Genomic DNA, 25,862 nt, shown 5'->3' with positions numbered 1-25,862 from the left:
CGGCTGCCGCCGTTCCCAAGCGCGAGGGACTCGAGGAGCCTGGAAAGTGGCGGGGGGATGCTCTTACGCTGGGACGCGGCGGCGGCGCTCTTGCTGCAGCCGCCCCCCCCGCCCCAGCCTCTTCCTCTCGTCCTCCTTCCTCTCGGCTTCCCGCCGCCGCCGCCGCGCCCCAGCCTAAGAGCACCCCCCCCCCGCCACTTTCCAGGCTCCTCGAGTCCCTCGCGCTTGGGAACGGTGGCGGCCGGGCGAGAGGAGCCCTCCTCCTCCCCCCTCCTCCTCTGAGCGACGGGAAGGAGAAATGCCTACATTTCCCGTCAAACCTTGAGGCAATTCAACCCAGGTTGAATTGAGGGAACTCGTCTCGTCTGTTTCGGCTTTAACAGAGAAGATAATGTAAATTGCAGAAATGGACAAACTCACTTCCATATTGAGTGGCCAAGAGGAAGAAGGCTTTTTTACACCTTGGAATCCCTTTTACGAATGGATAAAGAATAAATATACAGAATAAAATCCAAGAAGATGGCTATAATGTATGAAATATCAGAACTTACAGTTATAATTGTATTGAGATTAATTAGAAGGCTTGGAGAACTTTAATGTTGATATAAGCAAGCCTACTGAAATTGTACTGAAAATTTTCTTGCTCCTTTTATCTTATACTTACTTTCTTTTCTTTCTGGGAAAATAATTAAAAAAACCAGTTTCCTGATCAATTTTCAGTAAAGTTCCATACAGCCAGGGCTTTTTTTCAGCAGGAACGCGGTGGAACGGAGTTCTGGAACCTCTTGAAAATGGTCACATGGCTGGTGGCCCCGCCCCCTGATCTCCAGACAGAGGGGAGTTTGGATTGCCCTCTGCGCTGCTGAGCGGCGCGTAGGGCAATCTAAACTCCCCTCTGTCTAGAGATCAGGGGGCGGGGCCACTGGCCATGTGACCATTTTCTCCAAGGGCAACTCACTGAGTTCCACCACCTCTTTTCCCAGAAAAAAAGTCCTGCATACAGCCCAAACTGAGATTAGAACATCTGGGAGTCCTGTTAGACACAACACGCGATTGCCTCTTCCTAACCGAAGCAATGGCAAGAAAATGAAGGAGATGTCGCAAGCGATCATCAAGGCCAGGTCGTCATCATTGATGATTTCGAGCACTGATGCTGTCCATTGGGGCAAATATATACAAAGACCCTTACAGTACTTTTAAGACCTTTCCAAATAAAAATTACGAACAAGAACGATCTTTCCTTTTGGGTCCCCTGGACAGTACCAACTAGCCTTTAGATTAGAGCTCTCACCTTACGGGACGGTTTGCCTAAGAAGAAAGCTCCTACTCTCCTGGATTTCCGCAAATTATGCAGAACTGAATTATTCAGGAGAGCTTTCTACCCAGATTATAGGGCCGTGTTGTAAGAAGCGGCTCAGAGAAATGCACTGGCAGGGACAAGTAGCACCTTTAAGACTAACCCACTTTATTGTAGCATAAGCTTTCGAGAACCACAGCTCTCTTCATCAGATGCATCTGATGAAGAGAGCTGTGGCTCTCGAAAGCTTATGCTACAATAAAGTGGGTTAGTCTTAAAGGTGCAACTGGACTCTTTACTATTTTGCAGCAACAGACTATAACACGGCTAACTCCTCTGGATCTATGATTGGTAGAAACAAGGACTGTACGCTACACTGTTGGGTACTGCCTACTGACGTAGACATAGGCCTACGAGGGAGTTTTCCATGTTGCTAAATTAGTTCCACGTTCCCTGTAAATTAGTTATGCATTGATTCAGAAATATCTCATCTCTGTGGTTGGCTTTATGATTCCTTTTTCAAACTTTTCTGCTTTCATACCCAAGTGTATCTCCTTCACAGAACGTCCTAACAGCTGTTCCTTATTTTACTTTGCTCAGTGGATGTCCTAGCAGATTATATTGTATTTTCACATGCACTGTGTAATCTGACTTGGATCGCAGCGAGAAAGGGGAACTACATACAAACAAACAAACAAATCTGAGCCCTTTCACATCCTGAGAATAGCACACTACAGCTGCAATCCTACAAAAACTTTCCCGGGAGGAAGCCCTACTGAGTAAAACGGGGCTTGCTTCCGAGCAGGTCCGGTTAGGACTATGCCACCCACAGAAGCCAGCCCTGCATGGATCTCTTAGATCGTGCGGCATCTTAGCCTTGCATGCCGTCATGGCTGAACCGCACTGCGCCAACACCCTGAACGAGCCATCCCTCCACCTTGGTTCGGAAGAACGCTTACAGGAAACCTGCCCATAAAGCAAGCATTTAAAGCATTAAATAGAATCAGCATTAGGGTGAATAACGGCTCCCAAAATGTTAGCTGCCAGGCAGCAACTACTTCACTGCATTAAAGCTTGCAGCTCGTTCTGTGTTTGTTTCTGGGGGGAAAAGGGCCATTTTTTTTTGACGGGCCTCCAAAGCAGACAGAGATAACACTTGAGTTGCTTCTTAAATGCATGTCTTCCCCAAAGGAGGTCAGAGAATATCCTGCAGATGCCGCTTGAACGGGCGGCTGCCTTGCCTGCTCCGTACCTTATAGAGTCTATAGTAATGCACGGCGACGTCGTCCAGCCGCACGGCCTCCTTGATATACTTCAGGTGGGCTTCGGAGGCGCTCAGAGCGCACTGGTCCTTGTGCATGATGGGGATGTGCTTCAGGATGTATTCCTTCCCTCTCTTTGCAACCACCTGTTTGGAGACAGAAGATGCGCAACGTGTTAGCAGAAGGAGCCAATGTGCCCATTATACTCAGACTTTCAATGGACCCAGTTTGTTGATGAGAGGGGGAAAAGGGACCAACATTGGTAACTGCTTTATTGCTTCCAAACTAAACAAAGTCAATTCTTTGTTTAGTTTAGCATATCTTTGCAGCCACGATCAGAAACGTGCTGAATTCCGGATACTGAATTTTGCACCCAATACCATGTGCTGTGCCCTGATCTGGCTAGCCCAGGCAAGTGCAATTTCATCAGATCTCAGAAGCTAAGCAGGGTCAGCCTTGGTTAGTAATTGGGATGGGAGACCTCCAAAGAAGTCCAGGGCTGCAGCGGCAGGCAACGGCAAACCGCCTCTGTTGGTCTCTTGCCTTGATCAGAAATGAAGGACACATCTTTACACAGTTGCCAAATACATGCACAGCTGGACTCCATTCTCAACACAAGCAGCTGAAATTTGGAAGGAAGGAAAGGAAAGCCAACCTGTAGCTGCACAAAACTGTACTAAAGCTGGCAGTTATTTGTGCAATTATTTTAAAAAATGCTTATCAATTAATCACAAATAATTGCTATCGGTAAGGACAAGCGAACTGTGAATTGTTAAGAATAAAACGCCTTTTTACAAAGAAAAAAACCCAGCAGGGGATCACCATAAGTCAGCTATGACCCAACGGCACTTTCCACCACCACCGTGTGCTGCACTTCTGTAGCACATGCACCGTTGTTGACATAATGGACATAACCATTATTTGCAGCCTTAAGTCTAGCTTTCATCTTAAACATATAACTGTCTACCAGTTCCCAGCTCATGGGATAAATTGGCTGGGTTAACGCAATACGAGCTGCCACTTAGAGTCTATGTTTTCTGGATTTTATACTTTCTTTTAATGTGATTTTATTGTGATCACACGAGATAGGATGTTATCCGCTCTATGCCCGCCTATGGGGAGAGCGGATTATAAATTCAATAATAAATAATAAATAAATTAAAAAGGCTCTTGTCCAGAAAGAGCAGCACTTATCAAAGCGCTCCTTAAGAGCCAAACAAAGTCAGGAGCAATTTCCCCTAGCTTCACCCTGCACTCTGTAATCAAGACCGTGGGATTGTTATCCTCATACTGGCAGCCTCCCAGTTAGACTACTGCAATAAGGTTTACTTGGGGCTGCCCTTGAAGGCAGTTTGAAATGTTCAGCTGGTGCAGAATGTTGCGACCCGCCTTTTGACAAGGAGAAGGCCACACAAAACAACACCGAATGTTAGCTTCCAGGCCCTGTTCAAAGAGCGGGGTCTACCCAGCATGGGCTCTGCATAACTGTGTGTGTGTGTGTGGGGGGGGGTGCCTTGCCCCTGTTTCGGAGGCCAGCTGCGGAGGCCTTGGACATACTCATTGTAACAGAAGTCAGAAGAAGTAAAACGGAGCTTTTACCGAGATTGCAGTGCTGGCTGAGAATTGGAGCTGCCTCTTTCAATGCTTTGTGCTGGCAAATCAAAGCGTTTTTATTCAAGAACACGGTTATTTTTTAAGAAAGAGTACCTCAGGGTGGCTCAGCTGGATTTTATATATGCATTTTACTGCTTCTGGCTTTCAACTCACTGTTGGTTTTACACGCCGTTGTATTTTTTAAAACAAATCCGTTCTTTCAACTCGGCTTTATTAGACGTTGCTTCACTTCTCTTTTTAGGGATGCAATGAATAAGCTTTATGAGTAAATAAATATTTGCAATTCTCTGCCTCTCTTAATATACAAAGAACAAATTGCTCCAGACAAGTTGGCAGAAAACAAAGTGGTCCCCCGACTGCATTGCCTGTCGGACTTGGATCTTTATTGCGTGGTGGGAACAGCAGTGGAAGGAACTCGTGCAACTTTCCCAGCTTTTGTGGTGTGCTAAACGGGACACTGTTGCGAATTCAGCTTCACCATGGTTTTGACATCTTATCCACACGGAGGGTTTCAAGTGTGCATATATCTTAAGGGGGAGGGCACATCTCAGTGGCAGACCTCTGTTTGGCATGCAGAAGGGCCCAGATGTAATACTTGGCATCTCTAGCCAAGAGATTTCAGGTGATGGGGAAGATTTTATCAACATCTGCCTGTCCACGTGCATTCTCTGTGCTGTACCCCCCCACACCTGAAGAGGTCAGGAAAGCTCCCCCTCTCCTGGATCTCCACAAACTATATAAAACTGAATTGTTGAAGAGGGCTTTTAACTCAGATGGGCTGTGCTTTAAGGAAGCTGTCCCAAAGAGATGCATCAGTAAAGGGATAGGGACTATAGGTTTTACTGCTGGGTACTGTCTATTGCTATAAGTATGATCCTACTAGATAGTTTCCATGTTGTTCAATATATCAGTCGTAGAATTGCTTCAGCTCTTGTTTTAGCATTTCTTCAACTCTGTGCTGGATTTCTGCCAGTTTTAAATCTTTGCAAATTTGCATGCATGCTACTTTGTTTACGGAAATGTTTTTGAAATTGACTGTACTGAGAGTCTCTACACAAAACATCTTATACGAGGATGCTCAATTGTAGGGAGATGCAATGTTAGCAGGGAAGCATAGTTTAAAAAGACAGAGCCAGCGGACATCGCTCCTCAGAGGGTTTGTTAATTTCATCTTCGCCTCCCCAAGGCCTCTGTCAATTTCACCTCTCTACAGGAGGATAGTTTAAAAAGACAGCTCTGGCAGAGATCACTCCTCAAAAGGTTTGTTAATTTCATCTTCGCCTCCCCAAGGCCTCTGTCAATTTCACCTCTCTACAGGAGGATAGTTTAAAAAGACAGCTCTGGCAGAGATCACTCCTCAAAAGGTTTGTTAATTTCATCTTCGCCTCCCCAAGGCCTCTGTCAATTTCACCTCTCTACAGAAGGATAGTTTAAAAAGACAGAACTGGCACAGATCACTCCTCAGAAGGTTTGTTAATTTCATCTTCGCCTCCCTGAAGGCTCTGTCAATTTCACCTCTCTACAGGAGGATAGTTTAAAAAGACAGAGCTGGCAGAGATCACTCCTCAGAGGGTTTGTTAATTTCATCTTCGCCTCCCCAAGGCCTCTGTCAATTTCACCTCTCTACAGGAGGATAGTTTAAAAAGACAGAACTGGCACAGATCACTCCTCAGAAGGTTTGTTAATTTCATCTTCGCCTCCCTGAAGGCTCTGTCAATTTCACCTCTCTACAGGAGGATAGTTTAAAAAGACAGAGCTGGCAGAGATCACTCCTCAGAGGGTTTGTTAATTTCATCTTCGCCTCCCCAAGGCCTCTGTCAATTTCACCTCTCTACAGGAGGATAGTTTAAAAAGACAGAACTGGCACAGATCACTCCTCAGAAGGTTTGTTAATTTCATCTTCGCCTCCCTGAAGGCTCTGTCAATTTCATCTCCCTTTCGGGGAACTACACTTCCCGGCTAACATTGCGTCTCCCTACACTTGAGCGTCCCCATGTAAGATGTCTTGTGTAGAGAGACTCTGACTCACGCTGTGTAATCCGCTGTGAGTCTCAGGGAAAAAGGCAGACAGCAAATAACGTAAATTTTTTAAAAACCCTTCCCGAGGACCAGTTAGCGGCTACGATCCAGACCTGGCTGGACCAGCAGTCCGACTTAGCATTTGGTTGCTTCGTGGGTGGCAAAAGATTCTCTTTCTCTCCTACTCCTTTGAGATAGTGATGGGGGGGGGGGAGAGAGATGTCTGCCACCGCACATTCCAAGCTCTGTCAAAAAGAGTCCAGTAGCACCTTTAAGACTAACCAATTTTATTGTAGCATAAGTTTTCGAGAATCACAGTTCTCTTCGTCAGATGCATGATCCGAACTGTCTCCTCTTCTGTATTTGACCAGTTCGGATCATGCATCTGACGAAGAGAACTTGATTCTCGAAAGCTTATGCTACAATAAAATTGGTTAGTCTTAAAGGTGCTACTGGACTCTTTTTGATTTTGCTACTACAGACTAACACGGCTAACTCCTCTGGATCCAAGCTCTGTGATGCTATTTGATTTCAATGTCACCCCAGGCTTTTGTGCATGCTACCTGAAGTCTAAGGCACTTTAGAAGAGAGAGTACGCGCACGAGAGAGAGATGTTCAACCCTCCTGGGAGAGGGACTTAAAATGGAAATAGTGACTCAACCTGAGGGCAGAAGCCTCCTACTTAGCGAGTTTGCACTGACGGTTATCAGGGGAGTTGGCTGAACTCGAAGCAGCAGCGTGAAAGAGTCATTCCGATCTGCAACCGCAACCAAATCAGCCAACCCTTCCCTTGTGGTAAGACCTGAAGGATGGGCTCAGAAACGTGCTCCCGCGAGGAGCCTCATTGAGACTGACTCTGCAACTCACAGCTGCAAAAGGCATTTGTTCAGTTGCAGGCCTGGGTTTGCAGCGGCCAAAGGCACAGAGGGCGGCTTCAATAGCACTGATTTCCCGCACAGGACTGAGTGTGCAAACCATGCGTAGATGGGTGCACAGGACGATCCCACGCGTGGCACCAAGAAGAGGAGAGATTTTGAGGCATGGGCGGGGGGCATCACAACTCAGTGAGAAACCACAAAATCCTGAAGTGCGATTAGGCAACGCTTTAAACTCTTAGTCAAAATCAAAACACAACTTGAACAGAGGCAGCCCAGATCCTCAGTCTCGGGCCAATGTTTTTGCCCAGCAACTGCTTGCCTGAGATCTTTTCAACGGGCAATGCCAGGGGCTGAATCCAAGGCCTTCTGCAGGCAAAACATGGGCACCGAGCTATGGCCCATGGTGCTACGAGCAAAGCATCCTTGAAACGGTTCTGAGGCCAGGAAAATGGGTGCCCCGGGGCTGCCGATCTCTCTCAGTCCAGGCTGGGCAAGGAGAGAACCGAGGCCCAGGCATTACAGAAAAGAGAAAGGCAGGAAGAAAGGAAGGAAGCAAGAAAAAGAAAGGAAGGAAGGAAGAAATAAAGAAAAAGAAATAAAGAAAAAGAAAGAAAGAAAGAAAGAAAGAAAGAAAGAAAGAAAGAAAGAAAGAAAGAAAGAAGGCAGGCCTACAGTTGAAAAATGTGAAGACTAAGAAAGAAAGGAAGGAAGAAAGAAGGAAAAGAAGGAAGGAAGACCTGCAGTTGAAAAATATGAAGACTAAGAAAGAAAGAGTGAGCTACAGTTAATAAAAATGTGAAGACTTACAAAAGAATAGATTTGACAGTCTTGTCATCCTTCTCTTTTTTTAAACACAGAAAAGAGAACTCTTACATGGAAAGGGGGGACCCCCTTAAGTAAACTTCCAAAGAGAGAGATCGGAGTTGATTCCTCACTCAGCCATTGTGAAGAGAAAACCAAACCTGTTCCCCCTTGGCCTAGTGTTACATGAGCAACACCATCAACTGATGAAGAGCTCTCAGCGCTGCTTAGAATATCAGCAGAGTCCTGTCGGATCAGGCCGGTGGTACATCTAGCCCGACTTCATCTTCCACACAGCAGCCAAACAGTTGCCCTGGAGGGAGGGCCAAGGAACGGGGCACAGAGGAGTCCCCTGGTGTTGCCACCCAGCTCCCTGGGATGCAACAGTTGACTGCCTCTGGACATGGAGGTTTCCCCTTTCGTTAGTGGGGCTAGCAGCCACCGACAAACCTCTCCTCCATGAAAGCCATTCCTCTTCAGCTTTTGAAGAGCCAGTTTGGTGTAGTGGTTAAGAGCGGCAGGACTCTAATCTGGAGAGCCCGGTTTTTATTCCCCACTCCTCTGCTTGAAGCCAGCTGGGTGACCTTGGGTCAGTCACAGCTTCTAGCTCTCTCAGCCCCACCCACCTCACAGGGTGTTTTGTTGTGCGGATAATAATGACATACTTTGTAAACCGCTCTGAGTGGGTGTTAAGTCATCCTGAAGGGCGGTATATAAATCGAATGTTGTTATTATAATATTATTATTGAAGACTCTACTGTTGTGATCTACGTATACGGGACAGGCGAAAGAAAATCTGCGTATGTGGGACAGGCGAAAGAGGGACCAGTTTTTGCAATTCCATGGGATGCAGGAAGAGTGTCTTTAAAAGGGGATAAGACACATTTGTGGCGGAGGAGAGGTCTATTAATGCCAACCCGCCACGATAAATAAAGGGCGCCTCCAGGTTCGGAGGCAGCAGACTTCTGAGGGGTGGCAACACTGGAAGGTCTGGCTTCTGTGCCATGCGTGTAGACCTTCCAGGGGCATTGCGCAAAACGAGATGCTGGACTACAGCGGACTCTGTCTTGGCCCGATCCGATATGGCTGCTCTTATGTTCACATCTTCTGTAGCAGGATTAAGAAGCCACAGAAAACAGTATCTGTGGCGGAACCTGGAACCTGACTGTTAGTGCTGTTTATGGCAGTTCAGGGGATATGTGCTTGTGTCCGAGGGACAGCGTGTGGATGTGGCCCAGTGGCCAACTTTGTAAAGAATTTGTTTCTACCTCCTTGCCTTGGGCAGCGGAAGGGTTAACCCCTCACTTCTCTCCCCCCCCCCCCCGGACAACATTTCCAAGTTCCACGGTGAGAGGCATGAAGGCTTCAGTTATGCGCGCTCGCTGACATCACCCTCTGTTTATAACCGTTCTATTCTGGGGATGCCCACAGCTGCTACGATGTATTAGTAATCGGTGACTGAAGCGCCGACAGGCACAAACGCAGTTGCACGATACACACACAATCAATGTGAAAATAGTTTCAGGTGGGTAGCTGTGCTGGAGTGCAGTAAAGGCAAGATTTGAGTCCAGTAGCACCCTACAAACAAGATTTTGAAGGTATAAGCTTTCCAGAGCCAAGCTCCCTTCATCAGATACGAGGAGGAATGGAGATCTATATTCTCTGCGATATGCTTTCCACCTTCTGACTGGGATATAAGGGCTCAGAGATCTCCGTTCCTACTTTTATCCAACGAAGGGAGCTTGGACTCTCAAAAGCTTATACCCTGGGAAATCTCATCGATCTTTAAAGTGCCACTGGACTTGAAAAAGGCGGAAGAGGCCGGGCCAAAATCTCCAGCCAGCCAACATCAGACTTTTATCCTTCTCCTTCCCCCAAGGAGCTTGTGACAACATACGACATGTGTGGCTCCCTTGTATTATCCTCACAAGAGCCCTGCAAGGTAGATTTAAGTTGAGAGAGGGAGAGAACGTGATTGGTCCAACATTAACAGACTGTGTTTCCTAGTTCTGTGGAGATTTGAACCCAGGACTCTCAAGCTGACTCTTTAAAATACTACACCACTTAAACTCCATGCCTGCAGTGGGTAAAGCCACAAGGCCTTTTAATATCTTCCCTTCTATCTCAAGGGGAAACAGCCTTTTTGCTTTAACAGTAGAGTTTCGCTGGTGTGGTTATAATTGATTAAGTGCCGCCAAGGCTCAACTGACTCATGGTTACCCCACCTGGCTCTTGAGCCAAGAGATGAGTGGAGGTGGTTTGCCATTATCTTTCTCGGTGGTCTCCCATCTAACAACTATCTACGGTTGACCCAGCTTAGTTTCCAAGTTCTGACTAGCTCAGGGCCAAGTCACAAGTGACGAATGACACTTGAACGGCAAGTGGATTGAGTGGAGCGCAAGTGAACAGGGAGAAATACACTTGCCGTTCAAGTGTCATTCGTCACTTGTAGCTTTGCCCTCAGTCTAGTAAGGGCTACTCAGGCTGGGCGTGCACCTTCAAAGGATATCCCACAAGCCACTGCAACGTGCCGAGATCCCATAGCAGGCATTGGTAAAGCAATCCCAAATCACATCGACATGGCACAGTAGTTAATGTGTTGGATTAGGGGACCCGGATTCGAATCTAGACTTCGCCATGAAGCTCAGTGGGGGATACCTGTGGGCCCGTTACATAAAACCAACTCACCTTATAGGGCTGTTGTGAGGCTACAGTGGAGGAGGGGAGAATGCTCCTTGGAGGAAACACAGAGCTGGAAGGGACCCCAAGTGTCATCTAGTCCACCCCCCTGCACAACGCAGGAAATTCACAGCTATCTCCCCCGCTCACTGCCCCAGTGAACTCTGCTCTGTGCCCAGAGGAAGGCAAAAAACCTCCAGGATTCCCAGCCAATCTGTCCTGGAAGAAAATTCCTTCCTGATCCCAAAGTGGCGATCCGCATTATGCTGGCCATATAAGAAAGGGCCACGAAAGCCTAGCACCGGTTTATCCCTTCCTGCCCTCCCTCTCCCGATCTGCCTAAATTCATACTGAGCAGGATAAGATCATAAAAGGAACAACACAGTTTGATAACCTGGCAGCTCAGCTTTGAAGGCATGCAAATTCCAGAGAAGGGAGTGCTCGGAGAGGGAAGGCAAGGTCCTCGCCTGTTGGGCTGGCGCTCGAGGCCTTCTTCTCTTCATCCGAGGACATTCAAAACAGGAAGAGGTGGTGATTCCGGCCCCACCCTCTCTTGAACATGGCTCGGCACCTGATCTGCAGATTTCCAGCCAGAGGCCAACTGGCCCCCGAAAAGCCAAGGGCAACTTACTCACAAGGCTAGTTTGCCTGGAATAGTTGTCCAATGGTTTGCAGACTGAGTCTGAGGGGCTCTTGAGGGTCCTCCGTCAAAGCAGACGAGCCTCTCGGAAAAGCGACCGCCACACCTGACACCCATGTTCCCTTCCCTCCAGCAGGGAGAAAAAAAGGGAATGACATGTGCTCTGAGCAAGCATCCTTGAAGGATTTCCCACAAGCCTTAGCAGCATGCTGGGATCCCGCGGCAGGTGGGAAACGACCGAAGCAAAGCAGAGCGGCCTCCTGATGTTAAAAAGATTAAAAAGCTGGTTTGCAAACGAGGCCGTGCCAAGCTGCAGAGCGGATTCTTTGGCTCTTCTGCTGGGCCGCTACGGAGCTTGACTTCATCTCGCCACCAGGCAGCCAGCTGGATGAGACCCCACCGCCTTCCTTGCCCACGGCATAGCAAGCTCGCCATAACGCTTTGGAAGGGCGCCCTGCGTCATCAAGGCCCGTGAGGTCAAAACATAAACACGAAAAACGGACAAACCCACAAACCCTCCGCCCTGCAAGGGAGGGCGGAGAATGAGCTGTGGCCACACTTGGGAAAACAACAACTCGATTCTGGCCAAGTTGGAAAGCCCCGTCATCTTTCACTGCATTTTCCACCAGGGCACAGAAAAACACATTCATGCCAGTGCAAATCTGATGCCCGCTGCATGGAATGGCCCAGCCTCGCCCCTGCAGAGACCCAGGTTGGCAGCGTGGCTCAAAGCATTTAATAAAAGGACCCCAAACAAGGCAGTAGAAGGTGCCCCTACCCAGGCAGGGAAGTACGATTCAGGCTCGAAGTATTTCCCGTAGTGCTTGTTCCTTTTGAAGTTGCCCAGGTCAGCCTGCAGCGCAAAAGCTGCCAGCAAGAAATAGGCCTCTTCGCGCAGCACGCACTGGGAACGCAGGACTTGCTTCCGCAGGTGCCAGTAATAATAGTAGCGGGCTGTTCTGTCACTGGAAGATGGAGAGAGAAAAAAAGACACAGTCAGGGTAGAGAGCAGAGTAGGCAGAAAATCAGAGGCCTTGGAGAAAACTCTGGCCTGCAGCGAGCTTTCCTTTATGTTGGCTCATTTGACCCAAGGTCTCAAGCACAGAACTTATGACAGACATATCCACAGTTTAAAACAATCTACAACAGTGCATGCATACAGAATCATAAATCACCACCTTAAATAAGAATCAAAATCAAAAAGAGTCCAGTAGCACCTTTAAGACTAACCAGTTCTATTGTAGCATAAGCTTTCGAGAATCACAGTTCTCTTCGTCAGACGAAGAGAACTGTGATTCTCGAAAGCTTATGCTACAATAAAATTGGTTAGTCTTAAAGGTGCTACTGGACTCTTTTTGATTTTGCTACTACAGACTAACACGGCTAACTCCTCTGGATCTATCACCTTAAAATAAGGTATAAAAGCGGAGATAATATATAAATTACCTAAAATATTTGTTCGGAATAAAATATATCAATATATAAGAATTTTTAAAACCAATGCATTGAATATGTATAAAACAGGGTAGGGAGATATAAATACAGGCTTCTCTTTTAACAACAACAACATTCGATTTATATACCGCCCTTCAGGACAACTTAATGCCCACTCAGAGTGGTTTACAAAGTATGTTATTATTATCCCCACAACAACAATCACCCTGTGAGGTGGGTGGGACTGAGAGAGCTCTGAGAGAGCTGTCAGTGAGCCAAGGTCACCCAGCTGGCTTCAAGTGGAGGAGTGGGGAATCAAACCCGGCTCTCCAGATTAGAGTCCTGCCGTTCTTAACCGCTACACCAAACTGGCTCTTTTCATTTCTAGGTAATGCAAGTACCGCTTCAGTGTAGTTTAAGGGAGTTTCCTATTGTTAGGTATTTTGCTCCATAACACGTAAATTCTGGGTCAGACTCTGCCAACAGTGGGGCTATTACCCATGATTCCAGGGGAAGCTGATGTTTAAGTAATGCAGGAACAATCCACTGGGACGTGGGGGCTTCCCACTGGTGGCAGAATAATATAAGGTGGTCCAGTGTCCCTATTACACTGATCACGCAGTCACATAAACGATCTTAATATGGAGTTATGGCAACATGCTCCTTCAGGTCTACAGTGGGGAAGGAGTTTAGTCTAGTGAGTGTAAAAGCATGCCTGTGGTTAGGGACTGTAAAAGAACTCACGTACAATGGAAGAGTCATGGAAGGAGGGATCCCAAGTGAAAGAGACGAGCATACTCGTCTCGTGCGGGCTAGAGTGCTGGCCCAATCTAGACTGAATACCTTGCAGCAGGCAATTCCCTCGCCTGCCAGCTTTCTAACAGGCATGCTGGTACCCAATCACCAGTAGCAGGAAACTGGGGCACAAAAGAGCTGCCATCTGGGAGGTCCACAACTGCAAACCCCACCTCTCCTACAAACTCACTAAGCGATCTTAGGCAAAGCCACGGATTCTGAGCTTCACCGTCCCCTCCGGCACATCTGCAATATGGGTGTAACAGTTCGGGTCTACCCTGCAGGGCTGTTGTAAGGATTCACAGCACAGCAGTGTGGTGAGAAGCACCCTGACCACTGAAAGCTCAACATATTTACATGCCTAATGAGTTGTGCCAGAAATGTGGGTGGAGAAGGGCATTCGAATGCATGCCTAAGCCAAGTCATTTTAAAATCGTACTCCCGCCTCCTCTATCCAGCAAAGCTCAACTGCTTGGTGTGCAAGATATGGAGCAGCTGGTAATAATAATAATGATGATGATGATGATGATGATGATGGTGATGATGATGATGATAATGATGATAAATAATTGTGCTTATATACCGCTCTTCTAGACAGATTAGTGCCCCACCCAAAGCGGTGAACAAGTTGGTGTTATTATTATCCCCACAATACAGCTGAGAGGAGTGGCTGACTCAAGGCCACCTGCAGAGCTCAGGGCAGTATTTTATTTTTATTTATTTATTTACGTCATTTATAGTCCGCCTTTCTCACTGAGACTCAAGGCGGATTACACAGTATGAGGTTAATACAATCAGTATCAAGTACATTTCAATACAATACCATAAAGTAAACAGATACAAGTTTAAAAGACATAGCATTAGCAAGGATCCAAGACAGAGTAGAAAAAATACTGGAGCAAAACATAATCAATTCTAGGACTAGCATTAGTCAACATGGAGCACTGGTGGTACATAGTAGTACATATTTAAAGCAGCAGATAATATATAAGGCAAAAATAGTGATGAAGTCTATGATCCCCAACTCGTTAGTGAAGCATCTGAGACCCCCTCCCTACAATACAGCCCTCCCATTTGAGTAGTGGGATTCGAACCCGTACAGTGCTGATTTGCAGCCGAACCACTTAACCACAGTGCTACAGCACACTTGCACCCGCCAAGCCACACTCTTTCTACCTTAGAAGTTTATTTCCTCTAGGATGGTCAACTTAAGACAGCGGAGTGGGATTCATATTGGAAGAGGTCACTACATGGAAACTGCGGCCTTATGCCATCATGGCTGACCCAGGGGTCTGCTGGCCCATTCCAACCTACTGGTGTCCACCGGCCCATTCCTGTTGGATCTCTCCCCATCTCCCCAAACCCAGGACTTTTCAGCCCCGATGCCGTGGTGCAGGCTCAGGCAGGGGCGGTGAAAGCTGAGCTCATGGAACAGGCCGCACTCGAAGGTGATCTGGCTCTAATTTAAGTAAGCGGATTTAAATCACATCAAGGATAGCCATTGGACCTGTCACTTGCTATAGAAGGTTTTGGGGGAAATAACAAACTTGGCCCCCCTCCCCTCGCCTCAAATACTTGTGCCAAACGTCCCCGTCTCCTCCCTGCTTACCTGATCAGCCGGCCGTTTTCCACGTAATACTGCACGCGGAAGTGAATAATCATCGGGGGACCAAACTGGTCAATTCCCTGTAAGCCAAAGACCCAAGAAATGTTTCAGCTTCAATAAGGGCAAGAGGGGAAACAGCTCATTTAGAAGGCGGCATCTGGAGAGAAGGTTTTTCCCTTCCTCTTAACACGCCGACAAGAGAAGCAGTAAAAAGCGGAGATAACAATAACAACAACAACAACATCTGATTTATATACCGCCCTTTAGGACAACTTAATGCCCACTCAGAGCGGTTTATGAAGTATGTTATTATTATCCCCACAACAAAACACCCTGTGAGGGTGTAACGGGTTGTCTAGATCCCAATTGCCGTTTCAAATCATCTTTTTCAAAGAGTACCGTCCGTATTCTCTTCAACCAATGCTTTCTTCAAAATTAATCCTCACGGGTATCTCATAGCATAGCCTTTCTTTTCACAGGCTAGCTACAAAGAAAGGCTATGCTATGAGATACCCATGAGGATTAATTTTGAAGAAAGCATTGGTTGAAGAGAATACGGACTGTACTCTTTGAAAAAGATGATTTGAAACAGGCAATTGGGATCTAGACAACCCGTTAGAGGAATTACTACCAAGAGGAATTACTACCAAGTCATTTCATCAGAAAAAATATTATTCTGAATGAACTACAGCCATCTGTGAGGAAACTGACATTGAATAATTCTTACCTACAAAGCGGATACACGGTGCTGTGGAAACTACAATAGCTGAGTGGACTTGTGTGTATGGTGCTCTTGATGCATTTGCACTTTATTTTTTCTGTGCAATATATGAATATATGAGTAGCACTTTAGACACCTTGCACTTTATTTATTGGCATAGAACTTCCATGTTAGCACTGGTATGAATGGTTTTCTGCCTATGAGTAGGGTTTGCAATAATTAAAACTGAAGAAATTGTATATTAACCCTTGTACTTCTGTGTGAATTGCTTTATACCACTGTGAGGCTTGACATTGGTTGTATTATAGATTTATTGGTGTTAGTAAGCCAGACGTGGGTAATTTTGCTTTTCTTGTGCTATTTGCCACGTTTCTCTCTTTTTGAGTTCCCACCTGGAAGTTGTAGATCCAGAGGAGTTAGCTGTGTTAGTCTGTAGTAGCAAAATCAAAAAGAGTCCAGTAGCACCTTTAAGACTAACCAATTTTATTGTAGCATAAGCTTTCGAGAATCAAGTTCTCTTCATCAGATGCATGATCCGAACTGGTCAAATTTGCTTATGCTACAATAAAATTGGTTAGTCTTAAAGGTGCTACTGGACTCTTTTTGATTTCACCTGGAAGTTGGCAAGCCTAAAACCCCCATGTGCAGAAGCAGTGAACTTCTGAGGGCCAGACACTGATCTCGTGAATCCCCCCCCCCCCCTGGATGGCTGCAGTGAGAAACGGCATGCTGGACTAGATGGATTTCTTTCTAATGCTCTTCCATTGCTGGAAGAAATGAGCACCGTTTACAAGAAGAGTAATTTAGGGGCTGGGGGTGTTGTGGAGGTGTGGGTGAAAGATCAAGCAGGCTTGTTCAAACTGTCGGGGGCACACACTTGTATAGGAGCTCAGAGGGTCACCGCAGTTTTCAATTCACTTCAGATTCCCTCGCCGTCAACGCCCTTTTTGTTTGGAGACAAACTACCCGTGACCTTTTGCTGTTTCCACGCGAAACTCTACTGTCTGGAGAGGGTGGCAGGAGGCCAGCGGGGGGGGGCAAGGCCGATTCCCCCGAGGTCCTTAAAGGTAATTTTCCGAGACGTCCCCCGCAAGTCTGTCATTTATCTTGGGGAGGGCTCAAGTTTCAACACCGAGGCAGCCTCAGGCAGGCTAACAATGCCATATATTTCTGAAACGTCTGGCATTAAATCACTAAGCCGTTCAGGGCTTCTGATTACCTCCTCTTAGAGAGGGGAAGAAGAGCTCACTTTTGAAAAATAAATAAATAAAAAGAACCCAGTAACCGTCTACAGATGATTTAACTTTTAATTACGTCTCCTCTGCTTCAAGGCAGAACCTTCCTTCTCAGGCCTGATGGAGCTTTCAAAGACTGAGGGAAAGCTCAAGTTCCTTGTGGTTTAATTCACTGTGGCTTAATCCTGGGGTGTGGTGCGTTCTCCAAGCCCTGCTTTTGAAATAAACCAAAGGCCAGTTCATACAGAAGCCTGCAATATCACTGCTTTGGATGGGAGGGGCACTGCCGGACTTCAGGCCTGGCTGCCCTCATGCGAGAATCTCGACTGGACACAACACACAAACTGCCATGGCTACATGAACAACCTGCACGTGGTGCTTGCTTGCTACACAAAGTATGTGCTCTGCCACCAAGCTATAGCGCCCCCTTCCATGAAGTCTCAGACAGCATTCTAGACTCATGGGACAGCCTCAGTACCACCACTGGCATGTCCATCTCTCAAGCACATGGCACCCCGCCTCCTGTAACCCAAAGGGCTTCCACTAAGAGTCTCTCTATGTGAGACACCTTGGTGACTGTTCGTTAAGTGTAGGGAGATGCAATGTTAGCTGGGAAGCGTAGTTTAAAAAGACAGAGCCGGCAGAGATCGCTCCTCAGAGGGTTGGTCAATTTCATCTTTGCCTCCCAGAAGGTTCCATTCTAAAACTGTGGGATGGCAACCAGAGGGCAGCGAGGAATGGAAATGGGCCGGAGCTGCCTTCCAGAGCCAGGCTTGGACCTGGAGAGGTTAGAATGGGCTGGTGTTTCCCTTCTGGCACTTCACAGCCCTTTCACACAGCTCCAGTGTATAGCAAAGCCTTTGCCCCGCCGCCGGCTCTGTCTACCCTTCCCAGCTAACATTGCATCTCCCAACACGTGTTCTTCACGTGTCAGATGTCTCATGTAGAGAGACTCTATGGGTCAAGACTTTAAAGTAGGCCACGGCACTCTACGTCCTGGATTCTAAGGTCCTAGAGAGCAACTACTTTTTAGAAGGCCCTGCTGTTTGTGTAGAGACCATGGCCTCCGCCTCTTTTTTTTGGCTCACTCTGAGAAGAAACAGGACGGCGAGGAGAAGTCACTCATTGCCAGAGAAGATTCCTGCATGGCTCCAAGCTGTGGCTCGTTCCTCACTTCTGATCTGGTGTGCTGAACCACAACCCTAGCCTTAACACCAGGGAAGTCTTGACTCTGGTTGTTACTCTTCCTGGCACACAGCTTACTATCCTTTTTTTTTGTTGTTGCTCTGAATAGGTCCCCTGCTCGGTAAGCCTCAACCCTGAAAAGGCCCCAAACCACAGCCCTCACCCATCACCTTGCTGAACTCATCTGGGTCCACCTTCTGAAGTAGAAAGTAGCCACACTAAAGCCAACGAGCTGGCAGCTTCCCTCTACTTTCAGTCTTCCTGGCCTATAAGAAGAAGAAGCTGATGATGGTAACAACTGCGCTTATATACCCCTCTTCCAGACAGATTAGGGCCCCACTCAGAGTGGCGAACAAAGTCCATGTTATCGTTATCCCCACAATATAGCTGGGGAACTGGGCTGAGGGGAGTGGCTTACCCAACGCCGCCTTCTGAGTTCACGGCAGTAGTGGAATTCGAACCAGCAGGGTGCTGATTCACAGCCCAAACACTCAACCACAGCCCTGCTGGTTCAGGCCAGCAGTCCATCTAGTCTTATCTCACATAGTGGCCAACCAGTTACTCTGGAGGGCCAACGACAGGGCATAGAGCCCGAGACCTTCCCCTGACATTGTCTCCTGGCAGTGGGGTTCACAGGTTGACTGCCTCCGAATGTGGAGGTTCCATTTAGTTACCATGGCTAGTAGCCTCTGATGGACTTTCTCCTCTGTGAACCAGAAAGGAGAAGCTTTAAGGGACCCCCCTCCCCCAGCAACCTCGCTCCTACCTTGCTTGCTTCCTTCTTCCACTCTTTCGGACAGTATTTGTAGAGCTTCTGGGACAATTCCATGTACACATGCTCATTGTCTGCCGGACAAACAAACAGGAGTCGATTAGGTTGCGGGTTGCGGCAAAGGGTTGCCTGCCGTTCTTTTGAAACCCAGTAAACAATGACGCGCTCTGGGTGCAATTCCCTTTCAAAGCCACGTTTGCAAATGTGCCTGACGGTTTCTGCTGCGAACGTAAATGCCACAGAGGCTCCCCCACCCTGCAAATTAGTATGCAATTTTAAATATTTATAATTGAATCACTTAGCACGTTCTTGTCCGCTCTGAAAATAAATGTCTGTCCCTTACAAAAACTGCACGTTTATTTATTTGCCCGCGTACTTCATTTGTACCTGGCCTTCCTCTCCAAGGGGGACGCAGAACGGCTTTTGTCGTTCTCTCTCCTCCGTTTTATCCTCATAAATCTACGAGGCAGGTTAGGCTGAGAGTTTGTGACTGGCATAAGGTCCCCCAGCCAGCTTGCATGGGAAAGTGGGGATTCGAACTTGGGTCCCCAGATTCTAGCCTAACGCCCTAACCATTCGATCAACACTTGCTTTCTCATGTGGCTCCGGATGCAAAAAGCTGAAAAGCGAGGCTTAGAAAATGCCTGTATTTCTCTAACGTATTGTGAACCATTGTATGTGTCAATTGCAGCCAACTTCTGGTGACCCCAGAAGACGGCAAGAGACATTTGGAGTTGGTTTGCCAGTGTCTGCCTCTGCGTAGCGACCCTGGTCTCTCCCATCCTCATCAGCGCCAACCCTGTTTAGCTTCTGAGATCTGACGAGATCGGGCTAGCCTTGGCCATCCAAGTCAGGGATTTATCATTAACTCCTTTTAAAAAGGATCTCTCAGCTCTTACCTGGTTGCTTCTGAATGCAACACCTGAAGTTCGCAGAACATTGCCCGGAGTGGCCTATGGGCGAACCCTCCCGTCTCCCGTTCAAACTCTTCTTCCTCCCCTTTCAGCTCAGACTACCGTTTGCAAACCGGCCTTCAAAGGCACCCGCACAGACACAGAACACTTAAAACACAAACCCCAACACCTTACTCTGTATGACGCTGAGTCCAAAGAGGTGACAGTCTTTCAGACGGAGCAGGTCGCACACCTGAACGAGCAGCTCGTGGCACAGGATTTTAACCTGCAGAGCGGAGAGGAAAGCAGAAAAGAAATGAGCAGGACTATTCTAGGGCAGTAAGAATAATTCTGCAGAGGCTGTACAGAAAAGATGCCTGAGCTCGGGGCCATCCCAGTTTCCTCTGGCATCTGCAACAGCCGGGGTTGACTGCGATTGATCAGTCTTGCCGGATCATTGACTAAACACCGTTTACGTCTCAGCTTCCTGCTGAGCAAGATCAACCCTGGAGGTGGCAAACAACACCAATTAAACACTCCTCAATAAAATCGCCAACGAAAAGACAACAGCAAGGAAAATAAGCCAAGAGCGGCAAAGTTTGCGAACAAACGAGGGGGCATGACCAACTGTCCGGGGCAGGGAGTTGGGTAAACCAGAGGGGGCCACCACTTAAAGTGCCTTACTGTACGTGTCAACAAACGAAAGGTTCTGGAGAATGACCTCAAACCCCAGGCTGGTTGTTGGGGTGGGGGGTCTTCTAAGTATCCCAACCCCCAATCTATTCAGGGCTTTACAAGTTCAATACTAACACTCTGTGAGCCAAGCTACAAGAGACGAATTATTCGAGGAGGAGCACGTGAAGGGAGTCGCAATGTTAGCTGGGAAGCTGAGTTTTAAAAGAGATCGGAAGGCTTTGTCAATTTCCCCTCTCTACAGAGCCAGGGAGATGGCTGCTCAGAGGGTTTGTCAATTTCCTCTTTGCTTCCTAGAAGGGGAGGAGCAAACGTGTGGGTTAAGAGAAAGGGTTTTCCCACAGGTCACTATTCCTCTCAACCTATTCTTACTGCTTAGACGCTTACCTTGCTTCTGAGTAACCCTATGGACATACCTGCGGAAATGATCTGATTTCTGAATAAAGCCATTTAACCAAGAGCCTGGATTTCTCGTTGCAGTGGTACAGGGATCTATGTGCCATAGCCTGGCACTCACAGGGTGATTGTTGTGGGGATAATAATGACATAGTTTGTAAACCACTCTGAGTGGGTGTTAAGTTGTCCTGAAGGGTGATATATAAATCAAATGTTATTGTTGTTGTTATTGTTCTGTTTTTATGTTGCCTCAAAAGCAGTCAGGGCAAGCAAACATTCCTTTCCCTACCTCCATTACAGTCCTGTCCAGTGGGGGTTATTATTATTATTATATTATTATTATTATTATTATATCATTATCATTATCATTATCATTAAACAGAGGTTTTCCCTATCACCTACTACTCGATCCCTCTTTTCTGGAGATGTCGGGGATTGAACCGGGGACCTTCTGCGTGCAAAGCAAAGGATCTTCCACTGAGCCGTGTTCCCTCCTTCATTTATTTCATTATCTTGCAATCTTCAGGCCCTCAGTTCAGGACTCTGAACCACGCAGGACTAAGTGCCCAGCAAGACATGATGGGTGGCCCTGGGTTCATGCCGTCATTTTAAAAATCAAGTTCCCAGCCAGGAATTCCTTTAAACCTGCCTGCAGGGGCTTGATTCTGGTTAGGATCAACACATTGTTTTAAATATTTATAATACTTATAAAGTATTATAAGTTATAAAGTTTTAAAGTGTGTGTGTGTGTGTGTGTTTTATATTGTATGTAATCCGCCCTGAGCCTGCTATTGCGGGGAGGGCAGAATATAAATCAAATTAAATAATTAAATAAAATAAATAAGAAATAACATAACGTGGGGCTAGGAGGAGATCCCACCTCCCCCCACATACTGTTTTTCCTCCACAAAATGGTACCGCAGCATAAAATGGAAGAAAGAATCTAGTCAAGATGTGACTGAATGGACGAATAAATTGTATGAATATGCCTCTATGGCTAAGTTAACTTCTTATATGCACAAGACGCCACACAGGAATTCCAGGAAAAATGGAGAGATTTCTTTGATTATGTAGCTGGAAATTAAGTGAAACTATGAATAGTTAATAAGGATATATAGCTGGTTGTTGTGGGTTTTCCGGGCTGTATTGCCGTGGTCTTGGCATTGTAGTTCCTGACGTTTCGCCAGCAGCTGTGGCTGGCATCTTCAGAGGTGTAGCACCAAAAGACAGACTGTGACACTGAGAGATCTCTGTCTTTTGGTGCTACACCTCTGAAAGACAGACTGTGACACTGAGAGATCTCTGTCTTTTGGTGCTACACCTCTGAAGATGCCAGCCACAGCTGCTGGCGAAACGTCAGGAACTACAATGCCAAGACCACGGCAATACAGCCCGGAAAACCCACAACAACCATCGTTCTCCGGCCGTGAAAGCCTTTGACAATACAAGGATATATAGCACTTATAAAATCAAGATCTCAAAAATGTTCAGTACAAAATGTGAGGTATATGACTGAATATGAGTATAAAATTTTGGGTATAAATAACTAAGGAGAGGGAGAGGAATAATATTACGAAATTTCGTTGTGTCGTTAAATATTTCGCATATATTCTTTGTTGTAGCTTAAATCTATTATTCTGCACTCTGTTTAAGATTCTTTATGCGCTTTCTATTGTTTTTTCTTTTAAATAAAGTTATAACGTATCTAAAAAAATGGTACCGCAGGGCAGGGGCGGGAGGGCAAACTATGCCCCTTTGGCACCATTTTGGGAAGGGAAAACACAATCTTATCAGTCGTCCGTGGCGCAGTTTGAAGGCATTCCCGACTGGGAACTCACTTTTTAAAATGGAGTTGCATCTCTGGGCTAAGCCTAGGAATGTCTGTCACATCTACTCGGGGCCGAAGATATTAGAAGTACCGAGGGGAAGAGTGATGGCACATTCTCACCGCTGCCAGGCCCCCTCTCATCTGCTGACTCTCGGACCAATTATGCTAACGACATGCAAAGAAGACAAGCAAATCCACCGCCTTAGTGTAATATCCAGGGCTGCTCTTGGTACTGGAAAAAGCGTTTTTCCTTGTCACGAAGACACCAACCGACACTTAAGTAGAAGAAACAGCAGCGTCAGCAGCTGTTAAGATGATCCGGCCGCTAAGAGAGGGAGAAAATAAATGGCATCTCCAAAGAGACAATAGGAAGGAAAATATTTTTCAAAGGGAGCTTCTTAATAAGTTACTGACCTGCCAGAGGGGCAAGAGGAAAGAGTGTTTGATGCGGCACTCGACAACAAATCTATTATATTTAACAACTGCTGTTTCCAAAAGCAAATCCCAGCTCAACACTGAGAGAAAAGGAGCTTTCCAGAGAGCAGCAAGGATACAATCTGCCACCTCCTTCCATTTTTCCGACTGCTAATGGCTTGGTGCTTCCATCAGAACAGGTCCTAAAAATTATCCTAAGGCCACATTCTGCATGTTCGGAAACATTGCAGCAGCACCTAGCTTGGTGCTGGGCTCATTTCCAGAGGCAGTTTTTGACCTTCAGCTGCCTGCATGCATGCTTTCTCGGAAGGTCCAAGATGTCATATCAGCCAATGAAGCATCAGTACTCTGTTTCACACACACTTGAGTGATGTCAACTAGGAACAGGGCATTCTTTGTGGTGGCTCCCCAGAGGTATGGAATATCCTCCCACCCCTAGCCAGGGGAGTTCTGCTGATCTATTTCACTCCTGTCTTTTCAGAGACAGTGACAGAGGTTTACAAGATGATGCATGGGATAGAGAAGGCAGAGAAAGAAGTATTTTTCTCCCTTTCTCACAATACAAGAACTCGTGGAAACTCAATGAAATTGCTGAGCAGTCGGGTTAGAACAGATAAAAGAAAGTACTTCTTCACCCAAAGGGTGATTAACACATGGAACTCACTGCCACAGGAGGTGGTGGCAGCTTCAAGCATAGACAGCTTCGAGAGGGGACGGGATAAACATATGGAGCAGAGGTCCCTCAGTGGCTCTTAGCCACAAGGTCTAGGGCAGTGATGCTCTGTATTCTTGGTGTTTGGGGAGGCAATCAGTGGGATGGCTTCTAGTGTCCCTTCCCCACGGGCAGACCTCCTGAGGACACCTGGTTTTTTGGCCACTGTGTGACACAGAGCATTGGACTGGATGGGCCATTGGCCCGATCCAACATGGCTTCTCTTACGTTCTTATGATTTTTAAAGATTTTGCTGAGCCTTTGAGAGCTTGGCTGATTGCTTTCCCATCATTTTAAGCAAGCCATATTTCTACCTCCCAATCACACAAGAGTCCTCAAAGTTTTGGAAGCAAACATTTCACTGGGCAGGGGTCCGCAATCTTTCTGAGTGTGTGGGCACCTTTCAAATTCTGAAAGGGTGTGGGTCAAGACCTATAGCCGTGTTAGTCTGTCTGTAGCAGTAGAAAAGAGCAAAAGTCCAGTAGCACCTATAAGACTAAATTTGTGGTAGGGTATGAGCTTTTGTGAGTCACAGCTCATTCCTTCAGAGCTATATATATTCAGAGTATCTGAAGAGGTGAGCTGTGACTCTCGAAAGCTCATATCCTGCCACAAATTTTGTTAGTCTTATAGGTGCTGCTGGACTCCTGCTCTTTTCTACCCAAAATGGCTGCCACAGAAGGCGGAACCAAATTCAAAATGACCGTTAAAGCCAGGTGCCTCCTCTCGATCCCCCTCTCGAAAACCCTTTCGTTTGAATGAGGGCAACAAATAACAAGTCTTGCCTTACAATGGCCGTACCCGTTTTCTGAAAAGCTTGGTGGACGCCAAGAGAAGTACTGGCAGACACCACGGTGCCCACAAGCACCATGCTAGGGAATCGTGCACTAGAGAATAGGAGGCAAGGAGGCAAAACTTTTCCGAAAGCATTTCTGAAAACCTGCATTATGGAGGGCTGATGGAGGAGGAGAGAGAAAGGGATTTTTTTCTGATTGCCACAGCAACCGAAGAAGTGATCTGCGACTCACAGAAGCTCAGGTTGGAATAAATGCGGTTAGTCTTTAAAGGAGCTGCCGGACTCCTGATTTATTTTGCCACAACAGACCAACATAGTTACCCCACGGAACAGTCAAGCAACCAACACTTCACTTTTCTCTTTCACCCTCTGCTCCTCTTTGCCGGCAAAGAGACTTAGCACTGAAGAGAAAGTTCTGTACCTGGCAAATCTGTCTTTTTTTTTTTTTAAATAAAGCTTCTAGTTTTTATGGAGGGTCTGAATTTTTTTTTTTTTTTTTGCAGAATATAAAAATTTCTGCTCAGTCCTGAATAGCTGAGAAGGGTAACGCTCAAAAGAATCCAAGCACTTCCCGCAAGGGAACCTTCTTGATATCATTGGACCCTCCGAAGGCCCATTTATCTCGGCTTCCAAAAGAAAGATGGGGGGCAGAGGGGCTCTGTAAAAAGGGTAAAACTTTGTGCCAGCCCACTCACGTTAATAATGATATTGAGGGAGTCGTCGTTGGGGAGGAAAATACAGACGCTGCGGCGGTCTTGCATGACTCTGTTATTATGGAAGTTCAGTTTGTTCATCGTGTTCCGGGCCTTCCCCCGTGAGTTGTTCAGTGAGCCGCTCCAAGACCACGTGGGAACCTCAGGAACTCAGTGCTCAGCGGCCGGCAGCTTCCCTTCATCACCCGCGTCACAGGAGGTGGGGCATCTCGGTGTCTCCCCCCATAGGTGCCATCACTGCAAAAAAGATGAGAGGCACAGAAAAACATTAGATGACGTGGACTGAGAATGCCGCGCTGTTGTATTGCACGGAAGCTGTGCAAGAAGAGAGAATGACCCAGGTGCAGCTCCCGGGAAGGAAATGGGACCACCCAGGGAGACCCCCCCCCCATTAGCTATGTTTTGTTGCTCCCCCACTGTGCTTGTTCTGCAATAAGAATGGCATCCATGTCCATACA

The 25,862-nt window shown here is 46.9% G+C and overlaps 1 protein-coding gene across 1 annotated transcript in view; it reads right to left on the bottom strand.

Annotated features, from left to right (window-relative positions):
* Nucleotides 1-25,635, bottom strand: part of FRMD6 (FERM domain containing 6) — a 44,095-nt gene extending 18,460 nt beyond the window's left edge. The window contains exons 1-6 of the mRNA XM_054972452.1: nt 25,387-25,635; nt 20,027-20,117; nt 18,933-19,012; nt 15,029-15,105; nt 11,969-12,155; nt 2,550-2,705 (exon numbers count right to left, since the gene is read on the bottom strand). Coding sequence (XP_054828427.1) covers nt 2,550-2,705; nt 11,969-12,155; nt 15,029-15,105; nt 18,933-19,012; nt 20,027-20,117; nt 25,387-25,485 — 690 coding nt within the window. The 5' untranslated portion in view covers nt 25,486-25,635. The remainder of the gene's footprint in view (nt 1-2,549; nt 2,706-11,968; nt 12,156-15,028; nt 15,106-18,932; nt 19,013-20,026; nt 20,118-25,386) is intronic.
* Between the last annotated feature and the right edge of the window lie 227 nt (nt 25,636-25,862).

This window comes from Eublepharis macularius, chromosome 2, assembly GCF_028583425.1.
Source record: "Eublepharis macularius isolate TG4126 chromosome 2, MPM_Emac_v1.0, whole genome shotgun sequence".
Taxonomy (NCBI): Eukaryota; Metazoa; Chordata; class Lepidosauria; order Squamata; family Eublepharidae; genus Eublepharis; species Eublepharis macularius.
The sequence above is the reverse complement of the archived record's forward strand: the minus strand, read 5'-3'. Positions and strand labels throughout refer to the sequence as shown.